Consider the following 24,860-nt stretch of genomic DNA (forward strand, 5'->3'; position numbering starts at 1 on the left):
TCAAGTAGCTCATTGAGGTAGGCTTAACCCTTTGGCATTTAAACCAGCCACATCCAGCCTAAATATTCTACCTGTTTTATGTTCATATTGACTAGACTCAGCCTCTCCCATCTACCCTACAATGTCATCCTAAAAGTAAAGCATATCTTCAAAATTCCAAAGCTACATGATAATGCACAAGTAATTCCAAACTATGTGCATAAACAAGAATTTTATCAGACAGAATAATTTGAATACTAAAGAGTTAATTAACTGTACTCCCTCACCAGTTACAAAAAATATCAATATTGTTATTGTTATAATTGAAACACGAAGGGTGAACATTGGTTTCATCTTTTCAGAGCCTTGAAAATAAGTACTATGCACATGCCTTAGAAGATGTGTAGCTTAGGGATTAGGGCAGTGTTTCTCAACCATATTTTACATATGGACCCTTTTGTTCCCTATTTCACACTGGTGTCCCCCCATCCACCCACCTGTCCATTGCCCTTTGATGTTCAGAAAATCTTATATGTTTATAATTAAATATTAGAAATTGGATAAACAAAATTGTCAAAATATTTTGTGTATTGTAGAAATATAGCAAATTTATTGCAATTGAATATTAACGACAAAATTCTATGGACCCCCAGTTGAGAAACACTGGATTAGAGTGTTGCTCTCACAATCACAAGTTAGTGGTTTCGATTTCCAGACCAAGCTGTGCATTGTGTTCTTTGAGCAAAAACAAAAATTTGTTTCATGTTGCTCCAGCCCACTCAGCTGTAAATGGGTAACCCTGCAACAGACTTGCATCCCATTCAGGAGTAATGTTTTGGCCTCAGTCATATGCCATGGAGACTGAGTAACCAACCCTAGGAGCCCTTAGGACTTGAGAGAGTTCTTTCACATAGCGTAGCCAAGCAAAATCAATCATTCCCTTTCCCCAACAAAAATTTCTGGTTTTGTGCCAAAGTCAGGCAATACTATTGTTGTGTGTTTGTGTGATATTTGGGTATTATCTTATTAACTCATATAGTGTTTTCTTAATGGCAAATTATGTCAGTCTTGAATTTGGAGATGTTCCATGCTGGTTGCTGCATGCATATAACTATACTAAATGCAAAGCGTGTGTGTTGCTTTGTGGAGCCATGTGTGTGGAAGAAGTAGAATCTGTGTTTGCAAGCTTCCTGCATACCTCGGCATGCTGGCTGCCCCGCCAAACAACCATCCACTCAACTGCCAGGATCTCACATCCCAACTTCTCCTTCACTCCTCTTGGCTCCAGACGATCTTCAACCTGGAGACTGATCTTGACTTTTTTTTTTTTCTGGAGGAAAGTGATTGAGAGTTGCACCTGGTGGCAGTGACAACGGCTAGAGAGGATTACAAGACTAATAAAAGCAACAACATCTCTGTCTGGAATGGCGTTTGTACGGCCAGATAGACGGAACAAAGTTGATTATTGGAATGGTTTAAGAGCCTTTGAGGCTGCACCTGCTTGGAGTGTGAAAGTATCAGAACCCACACCAAGCAATATATTTTATCTACACTACACTGCAGTCTGCCAGGATGAGCCAACAAGAGTGCTCAACCTGCTAGAAATAACTGCCAAGTTTTCTTCAGATCACATCTTACCACATTGGAAAAAGGAAAAGACAGTCTTAAATATACAAAAGTACAGATTGGTTATAACTTGAAAGCCTTTCATAAGTTCCGTTTCAACTATAACACTACACCATAGAGCTATAATGAAGCAGCTACATGGTGGTTCTTTGACTTGCTAGAAATGGCTACCAAAGAATTCTCAAATTGCACCTTATCCTATGTAAAGATACATTGTATAATGTAGTCTTGGGTGCATTGTGCCCAGTAAAGAGAAGGGATGGTCAGAACTGGAATGCCTTTGCTTGAATTGGAGCTAATCTATTGCTCTTCAGTTCTCCCCATCTCTCAAAAGATTTGAATATCTTAACGAACACTGATGAACTCAAGTTTCATGACATCAATTAGATGAGAGATGAGTTTTCTTCTGGATAGGATCACCAGTCTATTGCACATTCCTCAATTTGGTATCTATTTCTACAGAATAATATAGGACTAAGTGCACTGCCTAAATATCCAACAAAATACTTGCAGTGCATTATATTCAAAGGCTCCCCACATTATCTCAAGATTGTCACACTTTTAATATGAAATGCACATGAGCCAATTGGAAAGCCTCTATGTGGTTACTTAACCTACTAGAAAAAGCAGCCAAAATTCCTTCATTAAAGGCTAGGACACATTGTATAATGTAGTCCTTGATTTAGTGTGCCTGAAAATAAAAGATGGGATAGTCATGGCTGGAATGCCTGTGGCCATAGATACACACATGAGCCAATTGGAAAGCCTCTATGTGGTTACTTAACCTGCTAGAAAAAGCAGCCAAAATTCCTTCATTAAAGGCTAGGACACATTGTATAATGCAGTCCTTGTTTTAGTGTACCTGAAAATAAAGGATGGGATAGTCATGGCTGGAATGCCTGTGTTAAATAACAACACCACGCATATTTTGATTGGTAGAGTTGTTGACGACCACAACAGTTGTGGCTACATCTTCTCATCAATAAATAAGACGGAAGCAACAAGCCTCTACCATGAACCGCATGGGAAAACTGTAGAAGAAGCAAGCCCGCATTCCACAAACCAGTGGAGCGTGACCTGTTCTTTACGCGAAAGCAAACGAGAACAGAGTGCAGCAGAGAATTACAACAAAGCAGTATAGCGTCGGCGGCGGCAGCAGCAAGGGGCAGTGCTATGTATGCATGTGGTTGTCTGCTTGTAACATGGCCGTCTTCTGTTTCTTGGTGTGCAGGTTATGGTCTATGCATTGCAGAAAGATTCAGTTGAAGAAAGACAGCGTGTCCAACCCGGTCTACAACTACCAGCCGTGTGACCATCCTGGCCAGAGATGTGACGATACCTGTCCTTGCATAGTGGCGCAGAATTTTTGTGAGAAGTTTTGCCAATGTAGCAGTGACTGTAAGTTGATGCTTTATATTCTTCTTTTGTAGTGGGATTGGTTTTAATGTATTTTTTATCATATACTAGCAGTATCGCCCGGCATTGCTTGGGTTTGTTTCGTGAACATTTTTCTGGTTGAAATACACCGAAAAATGGCGACACAGCAGTAAAAAAAATTGTAAAAAATAGGGATTTTCATAGAAAAAATACACCTTTTTGATGTAAATAATTTTTGGTGTTAACATGGTCCGATTTGAATTTTTTCTTCTATGGAAGGAAGAGTAAGCCTTCTATCATGCTCTCAATTTTGGTCAACTTGCGCCGCAGGGTCTCAGAGGAGATAGTGTTAGTTGAAGGCTACCAAACCTGCCATACACAGACAACTTCAGCTTTATATATATATATATAGATTTTTATTGTTTAATTTGTTGGTAGGCTTTGGATGTGTTTACATAACAGCAGCCTTCTACATGTTCTGATACTTAATGCTCACAACAGTAGTGGACAACAGTGCGTCTTATGTACTTGCTCTCTCAAATACATTTGACAATGATTCTAACCACATCGTTACCCTTGAAATTTTAGCATGTCTTTATTTAAGACAGTAAAGCTTGATTAGTTATTATTTCTAACAAGCCTAGTGATTAAATAGAGGCTCTGTCATTGTTTTCATAACTGGATAGCCTTCTTATCATAACAGTTAAGGATTATTTTCAAATCTTGGGTACCATCACTAAAGGTGTTTTATGTCGCTCACAGCTGACATAAATTTCTACATGATTTCTATCTATTTCTGAATGAAATAAATGAAATGACTCAAGACAATGTATTTACCATTAGCAGCTGTTATCCCGTGTTGGTTGCCAGACTTAATAGTATATGAAACTACAATGTAAATAACTGTAGAGCTTCCTCACAAAATATTGTTGTACTAATAATTGATGTTGTGGGCCAAGTTTGTCCTAAAATATGTATAGCTTGCATTTACTGCCCACTTATCATTTCTCATACCAAATGCCTTGAATTTCAAACTTGCTACTTAAAACACTTCGCTTAAGTTTGGTTAAAATATTCGCCAAAGTACAGCTGAAGAGGAAATAGCTATTTTGAATATTGATGAAAGATCTTGTAGAGTTAAAGGAATTCTTGCAATGAATACATCATTTTGATTATATGATAAATATTTATCGACTTCAGCTTATTTAAGTAAATTCAAAACCAACCTCCTGTTATGATACAGTTGTTTTTTGAAAAATAACTATAAACTGGGTTTTCACAGTTTTATGTATATCTAAGCATATGCTCTTCCTTGCATCAAGAAAGCCCCTGTAGGTAAAGTTTCAAACTATTCATACCCATTATAAATTGTGAAAAACTCACATAAGCAGTTTGATTTTAATTGGGTGCATGTATGTAAGCATTTTTCTATCCCATGATTTGAAATATTAGAGTTACAAGTTTTTATTAGCATTGACCTTATCAGCTCCTTTGGCCTTAACATCCAAAGTGGTATGATTTGGTGTTAGCAATGTTTGAAGCTGCTGAAAGAGATGCATGCAGTCAGTTCACTTGTATATTTTTTTTTAGTTTATATTAGATGATTCTGTAATTGAAAATACTGACTGAGAAAGCCTTTTTTGCTACATTTGTTATATGTGCTACTAGAGTTATGTGTGGGATATTAAAATCTGATTCCATAATACATTTTCTTGGGAATTTTTTTCATTTGTTCTCTAGAGAGCTGTTTATTAGCTAATACTTCCATAGACAGTTTGTTATCTCTTATGTGTTGTAATAACAATGTTGCAAGTGGAAAATAAGAAAAAAATTCCATAGAAAGTGAATAAAGCTCTTTTACTTGTTTCAGTCATTTGACTGTGGCCATGCTGGAGCACCACTTTTAGTTGAGCAAATCGACCCTAGGACTTATTCTTTGTAAGCCTAGTACTTATTCTATCGGCTCTTTTGCCAAACCGCTAAGTTACAGGGACATAAACACACCAGCATCAGTTGTCAAGCGATGTTGGGGGAACAAACACACACACACACATATATATATACGACAGGCTTCTTTCAGTTTCCGTCTACCAAGTCCACTCACAAGGAAGACACTTGCCCAAGGTGCCACGCAGTGGGACTGAACCCGGAACCATGTGGTTCGTAAGCAAGCTACTTACCACACAGCCACCCCTACGCCTAAAACTAATTATTAATTGTTTACCCGTCTTAAAGTAACATTGTTACTAATATATGTTCAGCACTTTGAGCAAGTGCCCATAGCTTTGAATTGACGCAAATCCTGTAAGTGAAATTGGGTAGACAGCAAACTATGTAAAAGCTTGTTGGATGGACTGTCCTTTTTCTTGGGTGCAAGACTTAATTCATCATCATTTTACCATCAAAACATGAACTTCAGTACTTTTATTGGAGTGCACTCTGTTGTATGCATTCAGAGCACAAATCGTGGTTTCTTTCTCTCTTTCTTCTGCCACTCACAAAGACTTTGCAAATATGGATGTCATTTCTTCTCCTGACAATACCTACAAAGATAAAATATTTCAGAGTGGCACGTAAAATACTCCAATGCGACCGTACGACAGGCACCCATGCCAACCCCCTTTGCTTGTGAAGACATGTTGGGGCAAGCGAAATCGAAATCGAATTGAACCAGCCAGGATCCCTGGTCTGATGGTACGTAAAAAGCACTATCCGACTCGTGGCCGTGGCACGTAAAATACTCCAATGCGACCGTACGACAGGCACCCTTGCCAACCCCCTTTGCTTGTGAAGACATGTTGGGGCAAGCGAAATCGAAATCGAATTGAACCAGCCAGGATCCCTGGTCTGGTGGTACGTAAAAAGCACTATCCGACTCGTGGCCGATGCCAGCACCGCCTCGACTGGCTTCCGTGCCGGTGGCACATAAAATACACCAATCTGACCGTGGCCGTTGCCAGCCCCGCCTGGCACCTGTGCAGGTGGCACGTAAAAAGCACCCACTACACTCACGGAGTGGTTGGCGTTAGGAAGGGCATCCAGCTGTAGAAACATTGCCAAATTAGACTGGAGCCTGGTGCAGCCTTCTGGCTTCCCAGAACCCCGGTCGAACCGTCCAACCCATGCTAGCATGGAGAACGGACGTTAAACGACGATGATGATGATGATGATTTAGGTTGTATAAAATGTAAGTTTTATCAGCTTTTGGTCTTGTTAGAATTTATCATGTAGATGTTGGCGGGGGAAAGGCGGTTCTTCATTTAATTTTTTACAAAATTGTTTGATGAACATACATACCCTACCTTTATCGTTATTTGTGATTTTCTTTTCGTGTTTCTTTCAGTTTGAGAATGCAATTTAATTTTTACTACACTTCTATTGTGTGACACATTTCGTTCATAAAATGATTTCATTCCAATAAATTGCTAGAGAAATGTTGCAAATTTATTTTACACAAATGCTTTGTGTATGGAAGCTTTGATTTTGCAGTGCACCAATTGCTGATCAAAATAGAGCTGAGTCCAGCAGTTTAGGTATTAGCATATAATGCCATTGTTAAAACGAGCAATTTTTTTTTTCTTCTTCTGAAGCACTAACAGTTTCTTTCAGTCCATACTTTAATTGCTTTTGATACAAAACAAACGTTTCTACCACTCTTTTAAAAAGAAGAAAATCAGTTCTGATTTGTGGTTGCCATTCGGTTGACTGCACATGTCGAAGTAGAACAAGCATAAATATTAAAAAAAAAATTTTTTTTTAAGAGGAAGAAAGAAAATGGAAGTGAAGTTTTGAAGCGCTTTGTTGTAATAAAATAGCAATTAATGTAGTGAATAGAAGTTACTAGCTCTCAGCTTTCTCAAGGAAATAAAAATGTTTAACAGGAAATAAGATATCTATGAGAAGCAGATGTACCTATTCACGTTGAATTAACAATTGACAAAGTTACCAGGTAAGCATTGAAACAAAAACAGCTTGAGGTGAGAGAAAAGTAATTTCACTTCAACCTTGATTTCATATTTAATTTCATGCTGCTTTTTAAATTCACGTTTTTCACTGAATATAATAAATAAATGTTTCTCTTTATTCTTCAGCTTCTAATTTTCACACTTTTCTATTTGCAAACAGTAACCAACCCTTAACCTTCTACTAAGGTGGCTGTGATGGCGTAAAACTGTGTAAAAATATTTTGTTATTTGTCAATATTTAAATATATTTCTTCAATATTAATGTATATTACTGTTGCACAGAGGCTGGACAAAGGTATTCTTTGATCCTTTGATGTTATGAGTTTTGAGTTTCGAGATTGTTGTCATTACAGGTCAAAACAGGTTTCCTGGGTGCCGTTGTAAAGCTCAGTGTAACACCAAGCAGTGTCCGTGTTTCTTGGCTGTGCGTGAATGTGATCCGGATCTCTGTCAAACATGCGGAGCTGGTATGGTTTCTTTTGTTTTTGTTTTTTTTATTTTTATTTTTTTTTATGTACTAAATTAGCTATTTAGAACTGTGATAACCAAGTTGATTTTTTTTCTGTTAACATTCACCAGGCAATATGTTTCCTTTAAGATAAAACTAAGTATTTTTATTGATCATAATGAATATTGTTGTATAATTCCTGTCTAATTATGGATAAGTTATGGTCAGTTTGTATACTTGAAGCTGAATGAAATCCATACTTTTTAATCGTCTTTTCTGTTATTGCATTGTTTAGATCAAAACAGGAAACTTTCATTGACACAATCCATATGGGTATAAATAGGTGCCACAAGATGGATACATTAAGCTTTGTAAGCATTGTACGACTGTTGAATTCAGACTTTTCATAATTATAGCTGATTAGGAAATGTCATTCAATTGCACTCTGTGTACCTCACTTGGTTAAAGGAAATTGATATTTATTACCTATTGATCATTTCAGTTATAGTGTTTCCAGCTTATTTACTCTGTATCTCAAATATAACTTGGATTTATTGCATACCTTGGCTATACTCATTGACCATGTATTAGTTATTGATCATTGATTTTTATAAAGATTTGTTGGCCACTAACAAATAGGTGGTTGACTGTAGAAGCTAACGATGTTTATAATTCTTTTTTGGAGCATTGGCTCTCGAGGCACATCACATAAAGCTATGATTTGTAGAATGTCAATATCAGGTTGCAAAACGTTTTTGGATAATAAAAAAAAAGTGTTAAAGGCTGCCTCTATCCAAAAAGGCCTTTTGACCCAGTATTTACATGCTGTTATTCATAGCTTTGTCTGTGTGTCTAAAGAGCCAATGTTCCCGAAAAGAATTATTTCATGTTCTGTTGAAAGTTTATAAAAAAAAATTTTTATGTCAACAATGAATTTATAGTTGTTATTTTAGGAAGGAAGGAAGCAGTGTTTGTGATTCTGTACAAGACCTCTGACTTCAAACTGGGGACCTAACCCAAATGCTTTCAACAGAATCAACCTGAAAAAGTTGAAAGGCAAAGTTGAACTCAGTGCTCAGAGAGTCAGAATAAATATATGATATTTTTGTTTGTCACCACCAGTTTGGTAACACTGTCCAGTTTTGCTGGCCATCACTGCTCTTAATATACAGTGCTGCTCTGCATTAACCAATTATGAGGCAGTTACTCTGAAATGGAACCAATCAATCATACAGGTTCAAGTTCTGGCAGTCAGCCAGTTTCTCTTTTCTGTTACAGATCAGTGCTTATAATTTCTCATGTCAATTAAAAGAGGAAAAAAAAAATCATTCTTACATTGATTATTCATTAACATTCATTAAAAGTTTTATTATTTAAGTTTGAACCATATTACTTCTATGTTTTGTTTTTGCAGATCAATTTGACACTCAGAAAATCTCTTGTAAAAACGTCAGTGTACAACGTGGCTTAAGAAAAGTGAGTTCGAAATTTGGTGCATTTTCACATTGTACTAATAATTTTATATCCCCAGATAATAGTTTAGGGAGAACCTTGAATATCTAACATGTTTTTCAGCTTATTTTAACTTTAAAATTGCACCTAAGTACCATGTATAAGCAGACAGAAACGTATAGTGAATATTTTATTCATTGTTTTCTGTATCATAAGCAATGATTTCTTATTTGAACATGTGGCTGGCTGTGACTACACATCCTTGGAAAGGCCAAAATGCATTTCATGTTCTCACTGATGCCCGCTGGGATAAATATTCATTTCCCATTGATATTTATCATATTATTTGTGAGGGCGCGTGGCTTAGTGGTTAGGGCATTCGGCTCATGATCGTAAGGTTGTGAGTTCGATTCCCGGCGACGCGTTGTGTCCTTGAGCAAGACACTTTATTTCACGTTGCTCCAGTCCACTCAGCTGGCAAAAATGAGTTGTACTTGTATTTTCAAAGGGTCAGCCTTGTCACTCTCTGTGTCACGCTGATTATCCCCGAGAACTACGTTAAGGGTACACGTGTCTGTGGAATGCTCAGCCATTTGCACGTTAATTTCACGAGCAAGCTGTTCCGTTGATCGTATCAGCTGGGACCCTCGTCGTCGTAACCGGCAGAGTCTTTTTTTTATCATATTATTTACACAACTTTCCTTAAAAAGTGTTATCTCAGGACAAATACTATAGTAACTGGCTTATCAAGTGTTTATACATTAAGTATGATATAGAGGTGGCTATTTTAAAACACTTATGGTTGAGAGTCCATGACAAAGGCCAAAATTGTCAATAGGGCAATTTGATTTTTATAATTGGAAAACCAAAACAATATCACCAACAAATAATAATTATTATTATTTCAAAACACTTTTCAGAAACCCTTATTAACAAAGTAGTACTCTATACAAAAGAAGAGCTGTAATCTATTTATGAATGCTATGTAAGTGACTGATGATATATTGAAGAAAAAAAAAGAAAATCATGTATTACATAATTCAGTGGATGAATAGAGATTGATAATTTCTGTTTTGAAGAGAGGTGCTGCCTATATGTTTATTGTGTTATATTGATGGGTTTTATTATTTATGTTTATTGAACACTTTAGGGAAGGTTTTTTTTTTTTTTTTCTCCAAAAAGCAACACTATTAGGAATAATTTTTGTAAGAAGATTGCAAGTGCATAAGTTTTGTAAGTGTTATTCAGAATAGCCGAATTATTTGGAAACCACCAAAAAGAAAAAGATGAAAGAGATCGCTGTTTTGAAATTTATTATGTTTATAGAATTTTGTGAAGAATATTAACTGCATACTTTCAGGCAAAAAGTTCTGAAGATTTTTGGAGATTTAGCAATGAATAATTTCTAATTGCAAGAAGTTAGATAAACAATAAAAGTTATAAATTTTAGACCTTCGGAAAAAAAAAAAAAAAAGCTACAGCATGTATTGGTCTACTTAGCTTGGATGTGTTGTGGAGGACATTATTATCTCTTTTTGATGGAAGGATTCGGCTATGAAGAAAATATGATTCAAGAATTTTAGTTTACTGTCTATAGCTGCTGATATATCTTACTGATGCCAATTGAAATGTGTTGTAAATAGGTTTTATGTTATTTCATAACAATAAATTCACTGTGAATGGGCAGATATACAATATGTGTTTCCTATTGTTAATCTCTTTGATTTGCTCTTTGTTGGAAAAAAACACTTCATTGCTTTAATTCTCTGATGCCATATATATACATATTAAGAGAAATGATATCTCTTTCCTCACTTCCTCTGTGGTTACTGCCTTTCTTTCTGGCCATCGCTACTGGACTAGGCAGGTTGCATATCCCCCTTTTGGTGTGGCTCCTGGGAAACTGGTTTTTTTTTTATCCAATTAAGATGTTATGTTTTTTTTTTATAATTTCAATGTTATGCATCATATTTTCAATTTATATATACTTGTGTGTATGGCCGTATAAATATATATTGTTTTGTCTCATGTACAAGTTCTGTTTATATGTTCCCAAGCAGCATTAAAATTCATTTTGGTGAATTGCTGATGCCATCACATGGAGTGGTTTTACTTCTGGTGTTGAAACCATAAATATATTTAATCAAGGAGCTGAAGATGGGCTTCTTTGATTGCTTTATTGTTATTGGTTCATTGTCAACATCCCTGAAAATTTGTCAGTAGCTCTAATTCTAATGATTTTAATGATCTAACTTACATTCGTTGTATTGTCTATCCTTGCATGGGTTTATGTACACACACGTACACACATAATTACATGCATAGTGCATGAGTATGTTAGAATTCTACTACCATTTAGTTTTATATAGAACCCACTCTTAATTGTCTGATTTCTTTGTATCAGTTGATGTTGTTTCTTTATTTCACTAATTTGATTAACTTCATCTGTCATTGTAAACTTATGTTTTGAAATATTTTATACTATGTCAAGATTTCAAATAGTGTCAGTGTCAGATGAACCTTTTGACAGAGTGAAAGTGTAGCCTACTAAAACAAACGCATCTTTTTAACTACGGTTTTGTGTGTGTGTGTAGTAAAACCTCCATAAACTAGAAACCCTTACACAAGTATTACCTTACCAGAATTTCTATCCCTATGAAGGACAATCATGCAGTGCCAATGTATGGTATAATATATATACAAGTTCAACACAAGTATCAGAATTTCAATGAGGAACAATGTAGAACCACAAGAAAGTAAGATACAGAAGATTCATAGTGAACAAGCACATTACATGTATGCATCCATCATCAGCTACTTAACAGATGGCATTATGGTTTTGATACCTGGACTGTGCCTCTGAATCCAGTTGTCTGTATATATATGTATATATATATATATATGAGTGCTCAGCACCACATTTGATGGATAAATATTATTTATTTTTGGATTAATGAGGCAACCAATGGTTTTACCAACATTCTTATGTGATTTGCTTGAAAATTGTGGCGGTTTTTTTCAACATAAAACCATTGGTTGTCTTGTTAAGCCACAAATAAAAAAAAAGTATGTGTGTGCACAAAGTGGTGGGGGAAAATTCCTGGCTTAAGGACATCACAAAAGGCTTGGTTACAGACCCAACCTTCCGAGTTCTTTTACAGGGCTTAGAAAAACTGGAGGGATTCTGCAATATGTATATGAATCTGAGAAGGAAATATGTTGAATAAAATTATAATTAACTGCTCTTCTTGTGTTTTCTTTTACCCCAAGCCAGGAATTTCTTTTAGTCCCCACCTTATGTGTATATATATATATATATATATATATCATCATCATTTAGCGTCCGCTTTCCATGCTAACATGGGTTGGACGGTTCAACTGGGGTCTGTGAAGCCAGAAGGCTGCATCAGGCCCAGTCTGATCTGGCAGTGTTTCTACGGCTGGATGCCCTTCCTAACGCCAACCACTCCGTGAGTGTAGTGGGTGCTTTTTACGTGCCACCCGCACAGGTGCCAGACGGAGCTGGCAAACGGCCACGGACGGATGGTGCTTTTTACGTGCCACTGGCATGGGGGCCAGGCGAGGCTGGCAACGGCCACGAACGGATGGTGCTTTTATGTGCCACCAGCACGGGGGCCAGGTGAGGCTGGCAACGGCCACGAATGGATGGTGCTTTTTACGTGCCACCGGCACGGAGGCCAGTCGGGGCACAGACAGACAGAGATGGGTATGGTTATTTATTGAAACTGAAGCTGAGAGTTGGTTTTGTGACTCGGGTTTCACACCTCTGTAGTATGAAAAGCTTCAATTTCATTTAAAAAAAAAGAAACATCTATTTATTTATATATATATATATAAAGTTTTTATGCAGAACATTCATTGCTAGATCTACCTTAGGAGTATAGGTTTTCTCGTTTTATTCTTACTTTATAGGTAGATCAGGTATTTAATGATAGAAACAGAATCTAGCTGTAAAAATAAACTTGTTTCAACAATATGGAAAATGTGTAAATTGTCAGTAATCAACACATTCATGCTAGTTCAGAAAACGAATATAAAATAGTAAACACATAAAACCCTCCAGAAAGTAATTTGCAAAGTAATGTCTTTGATAATGCTATTAAATATTGTCTCCTTGTCATAGTTAATGGAAATAACCTTATTAGGTTCGTTGAAGAGTAAATATTGCGGGATTATGTAATATGAGATTTAAGTGTGAAAGAGTGGTTATATGTTTAGGAAAGTAATATCGTATGGTGTTATAATTATTTGTTTGATGTTATCTTACTGTCACTTACTAATGAAACTTTTGCAATATTGCAAGCTGTGGCTGCAAATTTCTATAAACATAGTGTGTGTGTGTGTGTGTGTACACTTACAGACATTGTTTTCTGTCAGTAAATACGGTACATAAATGCTATCTCTATTACAGATTTTCAGTACAATCTCTATATATGTAAACGGCAAAATGTCTGTCTGTGTGTGTGTGTGCATGTCCTTTATACAAATCCACAATTTTTCATTTAGAGGACACACACATCTTTACATTTCCCCCAATCACCCCGCAAAGCCATTAAAAATCAATAGAAGTGACCTTTTTATGAATTTTCTATCCAAAATCCAATCAAAATGCCCAAAACTTGATACGCCAATTGAATGCCAGCTAGCTGTATGTGATTGGTCGGAGATTTGGACAGTACTCACATGTATGTGCACGCACACGCAGCTGTATATGCATGCACTAGCACTATGACCCGGTGTTGCCAGGTCATAGTGCTAGTTATTATTATTATTTGTGTGCTACACAGTCATGGCTTTGTGGTTAAGAAGTTTGCATTGTAGTCACATGGTTTCTGGTTCAGTCCCACAGCCTGGTAATTTGGGCAAGTGTCTTCTGCTGATAACTTCAAGCCAATGAATGCTTTGTGAGTGAATTTGGTAGTTGGAATTTATGTGAAAGCATGTTGTGTGTGTGTGTGTATACATGTGCACACATGTTAGTGTTCATATGTCACCACCAAACACCAGTATTGGTTTTGTTTACATCACTGTAGCTTATTGGTTTAGTAAAAAGAAACAGAATAAGTGCCAGACTTCAAATAGGTGCTGGAGTCAATTTGGACTAAATTCTTCTGGTTTGTTTAACCAATGCATTAAACAAACAATCGATTAGTTAGTTAGATGTTTAACTGATTGACTAAAAATAAAGAAGTTGTATTGAACCAGTGTGTGTGTTTATTGGTATAATGACCCTCCCACAAGAGAACAACATATGTACCTTTTTTATTGGTTTTAGTCTCTGGATTTCAAGGGTGTACTCAAATGTATTGACCATCATAGTACTTCAGTCTAGTATTTATTTTATCAATCTTTATATACAACAGCACTAGTTTTATATCTGCATAAACATCCTCATATACACAAATACACATATGATGACCTTCTGTCAAATTCCACTCAAATTCTAGTCAACCCTATATTTTTGATAGTTTCCTTAAGCTGGATTTATGCACATATGATACAAGTATGGAACACATGTATATCAACCCTTGAGCATTCAGATAACTCTGTCAAATGTGATGCTTATTTATTCACATTGTTATGAATTAATCATGTATTATCTCGTAGCTTCAAGATTTCAATGATGTGATTGTTTATTTTTAGAGTGACATTGTAGGGTAGGTGAGAGAGGCTGGATCTAACTCTTTTGAACATAAAACAACTTGAGTATTTTGGCCAGCTATGGCTGGCTTAAATACTTAAAGGGTTAAACTTGTTTACTCTAAATAAAAAGTGTATCTTACATATACCCAACTTTTTATCTCTTTTACATAATGTATTTATGATATTGATGACATGTATGTGTGTGTTTTGTTATTGTTTTTCATTTATTCCTGATATTTTTCCCCAGCACTTGCTATTGGCCCCAAGTGAAGTTGCTGGATGGGGAATATTCTTGAAAGTGTCAGCTGAGAAAAATGAATTTATATCTGAATATTGTGGTGAGGTAAGTGGACTGTATTGTCCTTGTCCTGTTCTCTAATTTTTCAGTTGTTTAATTTCCTCCTTTAGTGAAATGGCGCTTGTGGTTAACAAATTTTAGCAATTATATGACGCCATTGACTGATATTTTGACATTCTTGTTTTCTGTACTGCTTTTATTTGAGATGCTTGAATCAGTGTTCTGCATCAAGAGGTGCCAGTCTCTAATTGTAGAGGGGACATGTGGAAGGGGTAGACCCAGGAAGACATGGGACAAAGTGGTGGGAAAAGATCTACAGACGTTGGGGCTTACAGAGGGAATGACAGGGGACCAAAACTCCGGGCAGTTTGCTGTGCTTGAAAAGACATGTCAGGCTAAATAAAAACATGATTGTTCTTGCATACAGGCTCATCCCCTACAACCCTCTCCAGCTGAGCATCCCTAATCATGTGGGCTTGTAGGTGCTGGTGCCACGTAAAAAGCATCTGTGCTGGTGCCACATAAAAAGCACCTGTGCTGGTGCCTCGTAAAAGCACTGGTGCTGGTGCCACATAAAAAGCACCTGTGCTGGTGCCACGTAAAAAGCACCTGTGCTAGTGCTGCATAAAAGCACCCAGAGCACTCTGTTAAGTGGTTGGCATTAGGAAGGGCATCCAGCCATAGAAACCATGCCAAAACAGACAGGAAGCCTGAACAACCCTTCTGCTGCTGCTGGCAGTTGTTGCTTCAACTGAAGCTATCACTTTCACCACTGCTACTTCTTACATAATCATCACCATCATCATGGTTGTATCTTCGGTAGTCAGTGGTTCATACTTCACAGCTATTTCCCATCAAGTGGCTTTATTAATGTCAGCTCTCTATGATGATCATAGACTAACTTGGAATGCTTCATGCTTAACTTTAGGGGAAAACAAACTTAAAAGCATCTTTAATTTTCTTTTGGTACCAATTCCAGCTAAATGGAGTTGGATACTCAAGGTGTCTTATCAAGAGCTTACTGTAACACTTATGAAATAACTGAACTGATTTTTAAGCCTGCTTCTTTTGTACTTGAAAGAATGAAAGAAGAAAAAATTGATCTATTTTAGAATATATTTATATAAATCAAAATGCCATTCTCTGAAGTAGCAAATAGAAACTTTTAAGTAAGCAACTGGTGAAAATCCAGTTTCTATTGTTGTTATTGTATTTCACTCTACTCCATGTACTGTTTCCTTTTGTTTGTATTAATAAAATTATCACTTTCTCTCCCTCTCTCTGTCCCACCCCTACCCACTTCACACCTTGAAGGTCCTCACTGATACCTCATCTCCACAATTTTTATTGCTTTCCAGTTCCACTTAATTACTCCACTTTCTCTTCTACTGTATGAGTAGTCGTGTACCTCCTCTACAGCAAGAAACATGTTCTGTTCCAATCATTTCCTCTCATACTTGATCTCTCACTCCCTATTCCCCAACTCCTAGCATAGAGTTACTCCACTCAGGTTCATAGTCTTGCAAACTATATGGTGACCTCACTAGTACTGGTGGCACAAAAAATGCTCACAGTACTTGCTGTAAAGTGGTTGGCTTTAGGAAGGTCATTTATAGAAACCATACTAAAGTAGGCCCTGGAGCATGACGCAGTTCTTGGGCTCATTTTACCCTACTGAGCCATTCAACCCAGCATGACACAAATATTATATGATGATGGAATGTATATATATATATATATATATATATTACTTATATAATGGATTCTCTCGTGAACGGCAAATGAGGGTTTAGTGAAATAAAGCAGTAATCATGTTCTATGGACATGAATGTGTCTCTTGAGGCCTGCTGGTACCTTGCAAACATTTTGAGAAATGGAACAAGTTGAGGAGTCAGTTTGCTCAAGCGCTTGTGGATAGTTTACTAAGTGTTTTCTTGAGTGGACAGCATGACCTGCTTTGCTTCATTCCACAAAACCACAATAACATTTAGAGGAGCAACATTTTGCCAGGGTGCCTTCATGAAGTTGGTCCCGATGTTGGGGGTCAACTTTGCTCAAATCTTTGAACTGAGAAGCAGGATTGGTTATGTGTGAAGGCATGTGACTTGTGATTAGGCTGTTGTACTAACAATTGCAGGATCATGGTTTCAGTTTCCAGGTTGGGAAGTGCACTGTGTTCTTGAACAAAACACTTCATTTTACATTGCTCTGCAATCACTTTGGCATCCGCTGTGTGCACTTTGACATCTGTTGTATGGCATGCAGTGCACTCATATAGGCAGTTTTGATTTGATGGAGGGAGTGAGCTAATATACAGCATAAATATTTGATTGCTATAAGGAATACGCAAAGCTTATGCACAGATTGTTCAGCAAGAAATTTCAGGACCTTTATCTGTTTTCCACATCAAGGGAATCCTTTATGTGTGTGTGTAAACATTTATATATAACAGTTTTCTCCATAGTTTTTTTTAACAACTTCTACAGCAAATTAGCTACAAAATCTTAAGCCATGGTTAAAAATTGGATTGAGATAAAAAACAGAAAATGTGGTTCAACTTAACAGAGAATTTAACTAGTTTTTTGTTTGTTTTTTTTTTTTACTAAAAATCGAATAGTGTGTTAGATAGTGAACATGATGTAGTTAACTTATAGTAAAAGTTAGGTGCTGTGTGTGTATAATATTATTTTTATTTACTAAAACATTGTATATAAACACTTTAAATAGTTTCATCTCACAGTGTATATAGTTCCCTTTCAATCAATACACATTTCTCTATTAACACTTCGTATGTAATATGATATCTCAGTATATTGTTTTCATCTCTATCCCCCATGTCATGGTATATTTTTCTCTCTTTCTAGCTACACATTTTTCAACTGAGACTACATCTCATATCCCAATATATATTTGTATATATTTTTCTCTCATTTCTATGTGTATAGATAATTTCTCAAGACGAAGCTGATAGGCGAGGTAAAGTGTACGACAAGTACATGTGTAGCTTTCTTTTTAACCTGAATAACGGTAAGTACATTATTTCATTTTTAAAATCCACTTTGTGTGTGTGTAGATATATAGATTTAGTTTGGTATATATTTAGTTAGGTATATATTTATTTATATATATATAGATATAGATATAGATAGATAGATACACTTAAATATATTTAGATGTATATATATACTTAAATATATTTTTATATATATATATTTAAATATATATGTTTATATTTTTATTTATATATATATATATATAAAATATTGATTTCTCAGACTGAAAACCATGAATTTGTGTGAGAAGATTGATCCAAATTGATTAAATCAATCCCAGTTCAATCTTTCTTTCTCTATATTTTATTGATGACCTGGTAAAAATAAAAGGTTAAGTTGACTGCTGGTTTTAAACTCCGAATGTAAAAGGTTGAGATTAAGTAAAATTGTGATGCAATTTTGATAAGTGCTCTGGAGTTGTTGTTGTTGTGTGTGTGTGTGTGTATGTTATTAATCTGGAGGAAGGGTCTGTTCCTATGCCCATGACCTTTGTTGGCTCGAGACCTGTGAGATTAATTTGAATATAATATTTCTTTGGAAATAGTTGAAAGTCAATGATAGCAGGAAAAAAAGAATATGTGCAAGAAAGAAATTCCAAATTTCAGGCTAACTCTTTAGTATTTAAACCAGCCATTTCAGGCCCAAATATTTTATGTTGAAACTAGCCTCATATGGCTTCTCACACCTGCCCTTCAAAAGATAAACAATCATATCATCAAGATAATGCATGATTAAGTCAAAATTGTGTTAAAGTAAATATTGCTGGGTTTACTTAGCTGTAAGAAATATCTACCAGATATTTTTGGAATATGACTTTATATAATAGACCAATGTCATGTCTAAGGAAAGACTTCACTCATTTACTTCATGAGAAGTGATTAGAATCCTTCTCCCTTAAGATATATTAAATCCTTTCTTCTTTTTACAAATTTACTAAAACATGCAAGTATCAGATTCAAAATGCATTTATTTGACTTAGCCTGATTTTCTTTTAATACATCTATATATATCATCATCATTTAATGTCTGTTTCCATGGTGGCATATTATATATATATACATACATATATATATACTCTGGTATGTGTGAAGGTGCATGGCTCAATGGTTAGAGTGTCAAGCTTATGATAGTGAGGTTGTGAGTTCGAATCCCGGACCAGGCTGCGTGTTGTGTTCTTAAGCAAGACACTTTATTTCACGTTGCTCCAGTTGACTCAGCTGTAGAAATGAGTTGCGATGTCACAGGTGCCAAGCTGTATCGGCCCCTTTGCCTTTCCCTTGGATAACACTGGTGGTGTGGGGAAAGAGAGGCTGGTATGCATGGGTGACTGCTGGTCTTCCGTAAACAACCTTGCCCAGACTTGTGCCTGGGAGGGTAACTTTCTATGTGCAATCCCACAGTTAGTCATGACCAAAGGGGGTCTCAGCAAACTCCATTATGTAATATATATATATATATATATATACTGTGGAGGAAATGTCTCAAAATTGAGAGCTTTAGAGCCAGTAATGGGTGGAATTTGTATCAACATTAATCATGATTGTCTTATGGCATTTATTCTTCCCAGAATTCTTGGTCATTTTCACATTGAAATTTTTTTTTTTTTTTTTTTTCTGCTGCCCTGCTTTCAGATTTTGTTGTTGATGCAACTAGGAAAGGGAATAAAATACGTTTTGCCAACCACTCAATCAACCCAAATTGCTATGCCAAAGTTATGATGGTAAATGGCGACCATCGAATAGGTATATTTGCCAAACGTCCAATCCAGGCAGGAGAAGAGTTATTCTTTGACTACAGGTGTGTTATCTGATTTAGATTTTTTTGTCTTTCTCTACCTTATGAATTTCCTAAAATTTCTTGTTCTTAAACTGATAGCTCAAAGCTTGAAGAAATAATTGTTATATATTTTTGAGAAATATATTGAGAATAAATGTTTGAGTTACCATTGAATAAGATTGGGATCTCTATTGTTCTTGTTACAGGTACGGCCCTACTGAACAACTGAAGTTTGTTGGAATCGAGAGGGATAACGAAGTTTCCTGACTGCACGTTCTCAACTAGATTTGACAGTTGTGCGATATCACTGGTTTTCATCATAGCATTCAATGCACTTGCGTGTGTGTGTGTAGGTTGTGTGTTTGTATAAGACGATGTGTATGTATGTATGTTGACATGACATACATTGATAAACTTATCAATGAACTTCAAGCAACATTTAAGGGGTTCCTTGCATTGTGGACCTCCTTTTCTTTTTTTTTTTTTTTTCCTTCCTTCCTTCGGTCCATTCCTAGTCAGCCATTCAGCTAGATCAACGAGGTGGTGTATGAGAGAGAAATGCTCATTGCTTCGGCTGACCATTTTTAACTGCCAACCTAGCCTACTGCCAATCCAGCCCTCCAGCTAACAAGGCTGCTCTCTTCAACATCAACCAAGCAATGATCTCAACAGTAAAGGGAACTCACTCACCACAATGTTCCATGAACATTGTATTCTTTATCCAACCAGTCCATTATCATATTGACATTAAGTGTCACCACATATGTTGTTTTACTGCTTTGCTACCATTCTATATCACAGCTAGGTAGTTCAGAACGCAGTGAGTAAAAGAGAAGAATGGTTCATTATGATATTATTTTTACAACCCTCATCTGAATGTATACAGGCTGTTCAAATCCACCTCAATGTACTTTCGTTATATAATCTTCACCGCATTCATTTCTCAATTGAAAATATCAGAAAAATTCAATAAATTTCTAATATATGCGCACACATGTGCTTACACACCTATATACTCTCTTTCTCTCCCTCACAGAATTGTGTGGGTATATTATACAGCTACATGCATCTGTTTCATATTAGTTAGTATAGTACTTCTACTACCATTACTAAACGGTGCAAAGATTTAAAGAGGCTCTTTGTAGAATCTTGGAACCTAAGGCCATCATTTCATATCCCAATACAGGCAATGCACTGTGTTCTTAGTAAAAACACTTAACTCTCGCCACCCAATTAAAAACTCATCATTATCCTTTACATCATTGTTATAATAACCAGCATTGACCAGAGATAGTTTACCATTCTACAGCTCAGATATTCAATACATGCAACTTGATCACAAAGATCTCTTAATAACAAAATGCTTTACTCCAGACTATTATTATTATTGCTGCTGTTTGCAGGATCGTTAGTGCCTCAGACAAAATGCTTAGTGGCATTTCTTCCAGCTCTTTAAATACAGGTTTCAAATTCTACTGAGGTTGACTTTACCTTTCATCCTTCAAGGTATGATAGGAAACAAAAAGTACCAGTGGAGCTTTCGGGTTGATGCAATCAACACGCCAACTTTTCTCAAAATTGCTGACATTGTGTCAGAATAAGAAAGTATTATAATTATTATTATTAACTCCCATTGACCGCTAGTCTTATTGGTTCTGTATTGGGGGTGTGGTCGGTGTGAGCGGGAAAAAATATATTGATTTTATCATTGCCTTAATTAATGTTCTTTGTCCAATGCTGGGTATGTATTTAACACCACCACCACCACCCTCACCATCATCAGCAAATCTAAACCAATTCCAGATCTGATGCTGACATTGCTAGCAAGTAAGATACTCAGTTCTGCCAAAAAATTTTTCCTTTACTATGTAAAGTTTAGCTGTGGAGATTTCTGTGCTGACTCTTCTCAATCAATGCCTTTCAGTATCTCTGTATTTGTTCGTTAGGTTACTTAATTGCTATACATTTGCCCTACCCTCAGTCATCTTGTATGTATTACATACGTTATGTATATATATGTGTGCTCTTTATAGGTATATGTATAGGTTTATTATCTTAGGGTGGTGGAAGTGAAGAGTTAAACTGAAACAGGGTATTTTCTTTGAAACGAAATAAATGAAATCAAAACCCAAACCCAAACAACAACCGTTGATGTATTAAAACTGTCTTTCCCCTCTGTCTACCTCTCTGGTTGCTAGTGAGTAAAGATTTCCTTTCTAGAAACCCCCCATTTCTAACTAGAACTTCTCAGTTGACAAGAAACTTAACCTATCATTTTGTGATGTTTGTAGCCGGGCCGAAGTCACCTCGATTGACGTACAAATTTCATCAAGACACATAAATCATTTAAGTGAAAGATAACATCACCCCCACCACCACATAGGTTGTTTCTATCTCTCAGTTTTTTGTTTTTTTTTAGTTTTACGCAATTTCCATCAAAACTTTAGAAAGCTTTTGATTTTTTTTATATGCATATTTTTATTACAGTTTTTTTAGCAAATTCATCTTTTCATTGATTTTTATATTATTAATTATTTTTTTTCTTTAAACTGTGGCAACATAAATTTGTAAACAACAGCAAAATGTTTACTGAATAAAATTAATTCCGCTCTCTAATATATATGTGGTCTGCTTGTTCTTTTCATTCATTATTTTGAATGCATCTTAAAATTAATTTGACTCATTAGTGTGAGAGAATATCAATTTCATCATTTTAAATCACTGACTTGGCTGTGTGGTTAAGAAGCTTGCTTTACAACCATGTAGTTTGTGGTTCAATCCCACTGCATGGCGTCCTAGGTATGTGTCTTCTATAAAAAAGGTAAGGAGCTCCTGTGGTCATGAATGACCATGTGATTTCACTTAGAAAGTTACTATCCAAGAGCAAGGTTGTTCATGGAAGACCAGCAGTCACCCATGCATACCAACCTCCTCTCTCCATGCCACCGATGTTATCCAAGGGAAAGACAAAGGTTGATACAGCTTGGCACTAGTGACACCACAACTCATTTCTACAGCTGAGTGAACTGAAGCGACATGAAGTAAGGTGTCTAGTTCAAGAACACAGCACACAGCCCAGTCTGAGAATCGAACTCACAACCTCATGATTGTGAGACTGACGTTCTAACCACTGAGCCATCCACCTTCAGCACCAGACCAACTAAAGCCTTGTGAATGAATTTAATAGAAACTCTGGAAGCCTGTCATGTATATGTATTTATGGGTTTGTCCCTCCCATTACTTGGCAACTGGTGTTGTTTTGTTTACATCCCTGTAACTTAGTGGTCTGGCAAAAGTGACTGATAGAAAATATACTGGGATCGATTTAGTCAGCTAAACCCTTCAAAGCAGTGCTCTAACATGGTCGCAATCCAGGAACTGGAATAAGTAACAGGTAGGTATTAATTATGTCACTAAAGACATGGTTGTTTTTTCTAGCGTGCCAAGTGAGGATGCAGGGTGTTTCTGTTTTGATTTGAAGGCATTCCAGCCATGACCATCACAACTTGTTTATCTACGAATACATCTTCCTGTACTCCATTTTTCAAGATGGCAGAGTATGACCTGAGGGACACTAACTACTCAGACTCCATCCTTTCTTCTCCAGGCTGTTTTCTGACACTGGGTCCACCTAGTTCTTACTCCAATATAGTGAAAAATGGAGGATATGAAGATGTATTCATAGATAAACAAATTGTGATGGCCATGGCTGGAATGCCTTCGAATCAAAACGGAAACACCCTGCATCATCACTTGGCACGCTAGAAAAGACAACCATGTCTTTAGTTACAGGAAGGGCACCTGACCATAGAAAATTTGCCTCAATGAATTCCAAATGACCCATAGAAGCATGAAAAAAAGTGGATGTTAAAACGATGATCATGATAATCATGATGTCTTCCTCAAATCACTTCCATTTTAGAACAAGAAAAGCACATTTGATCATATAGTCCTATATAGACTATATCTAGAGAAGAACGGAAAGCTTGCAACTAGAATGCCTTTGATCTATAAACCTGTTCAGGAAACTTGCTACAAGGCAACAAGGTGTTTCATTGTGACCTTTTGACCAATTCTCCCTCAATTCATACATTTTTGTTTTAAAAAGGAAGAACGCATTATGAAATGTAGTCCCTGGTACACTGAAAAAAGTAAAGTCTATATCATAAGTCATTGCTCTCTCAACTGTTTAAGAATGTATGAGACATTTTAATACTATTCACTGACAGTATCTAGTTATAATCTGGATCAACCAATAAGCTGATATCCTATCCACTGAGTCATTCCAACTCCAAAATTATAAAAAGATTCCTAGTTTCGGCACAAGGCCAGTAATTTTGAGGGGAGGGTGGCTAGTTGACTACATCGACCTCAGTAACTTAGCGGTATTTCGCCCGTCAAAAAAGGCGGTGAGCTGGCAGAAACGTTAGCACGCCAAGCGAGATGCTTAGTGGTATTTCGTCTGCCGTTACGTTCTGAGTTCAAATTCCGCCGAGGTTGACTTTGCCTTTCATCCTTTCAGGGTTGATAAATTAAGTACCAGTTACGCACTGGGGTCGATATAATCGACTTAATCCGTCTGTCTGTCTCCTCTGTGTTTAGCCCCTTGTGGGTAGTAAAGAAATACGCATTTCGCCCGGCTTCATATTAAGGCGGTGAGCTGGCAGAAACGTTAGCACGCCGGACGAAATGCGTAGCCGTATTTCGTCTGCCGTTACGTTCTGAGTTCAAATTCCGCCGAGATCGACTTTGCCTTTCATCCTTTCGGGGTCGATTAAATAAGTACCAGTTACGCACTGGGATCGATATAATCGACTTAATCCGTTTGTTTGTCCCCTCTGTGTGTAGTAAAGAAATAGGTATTTTGCCCGTTGCTACGTTCTGAGTTCAAATTCCGCCGAGGTCGACGAATCAGTTGAGTGGTGAGATCGATGTAATCGACTATCCCCCTCCCCCAAATTTCAGGCCTTGTGCCTATAGCAGAAAGGATTATTATTATTATTAAGACGGCGAGCTGGTAGAATCTTTAGCACGCCGGGCAAAATGTTTTGCAGCATTTCGCCCGTCTTCACGTGCTGAGGTCGACTTTGCCTTTTATCTTTTCGGAGTCGATAAAATAGGTTCCAGTTGATGTGACCATCTGAGGGCCCCCCCCCCCACCACACACACACAAAAAAAAAAAATTCGGGCCTTGTGCCTATAATAAAAAGGATTATTAAGAA

The 24,860-nt window shown here is 36.6% G+C and overlaps 1 protein-coding gene and 1 long non-coding RNA gene across 5 annotated transcripts in view; one reads left to right on the forward strand and one right to left on the reverse strand.

The window, feature by feature from the left end:
• LOC115219651 (histone-lysine N-methyltransferase EZH2) overlaps positions 1–20,975 on the forward strand; it is a 200,220-nt gene extending 179,245 nt beyond the window's left edge. For 3 of the 4 annotated variants that reach the window (XM_029789852.2, XM_029789847.2, XM_029789827.2), the window contains 7 exons: positions 2,837–3,003; positions 7,301–7,414; positions 8,810–8,871; positions 14,759–14,854; positions 17,755–17,836; positions 19,494–19,659; positions 19,845–20,975. In XM_029789852.2, the coding sequence (XP_029645712.1) occupies positions 2,837–3,003; positions 7,301–7,414; positions 8,810–8,871; positions 14,759–14,854; positions 17,755–17,836; positions 19,494–19,659; positions 19,845–19,905 (748 nt within the window). In that variant the 3' untranslated portion in view covers positions 19,906–20,975. The remainder of the gene's footprint in view (positions 1–2,836; positions 3,004–7,300; positions 7,415–8,809; positions 8,872–14,758; positions 14,855–17,754; positions 17,837–19,493; positions 19,660–19,844) is intronic. The other variant, XM_029789840.2, reaches the window with a different exon arrangement.
• Positions 4,631–5,319, reverse strand: LOC118765246. Its single transcript, XR_005001089.1, has 2 exons — positions 5,189–5,319; positions 4,631–4,836 (listed from the first exon to the last, which is right to left on the reverse strand). It is a non-coding gene; the product is annotated as an uncharacterized LOC118765246 (long non-coding RNA).
• Positions 20,976–24,860: the final 3,885 nt, after the last annotated feature.

Source organism: Octopus sinensis, linkage group LG1 (genome assembly GCF_006345805.1).
Source record: "Octopus sinensis linkage group LG1, ASM634580v1, whole genome shotgun sequence".
NCBI classification, from domain to species: Eukaryota; Metazoa; Mollusca; class Cephalopoda; order Octopoda; family Octopodidae; genus Octopus; species Octopus sinensis.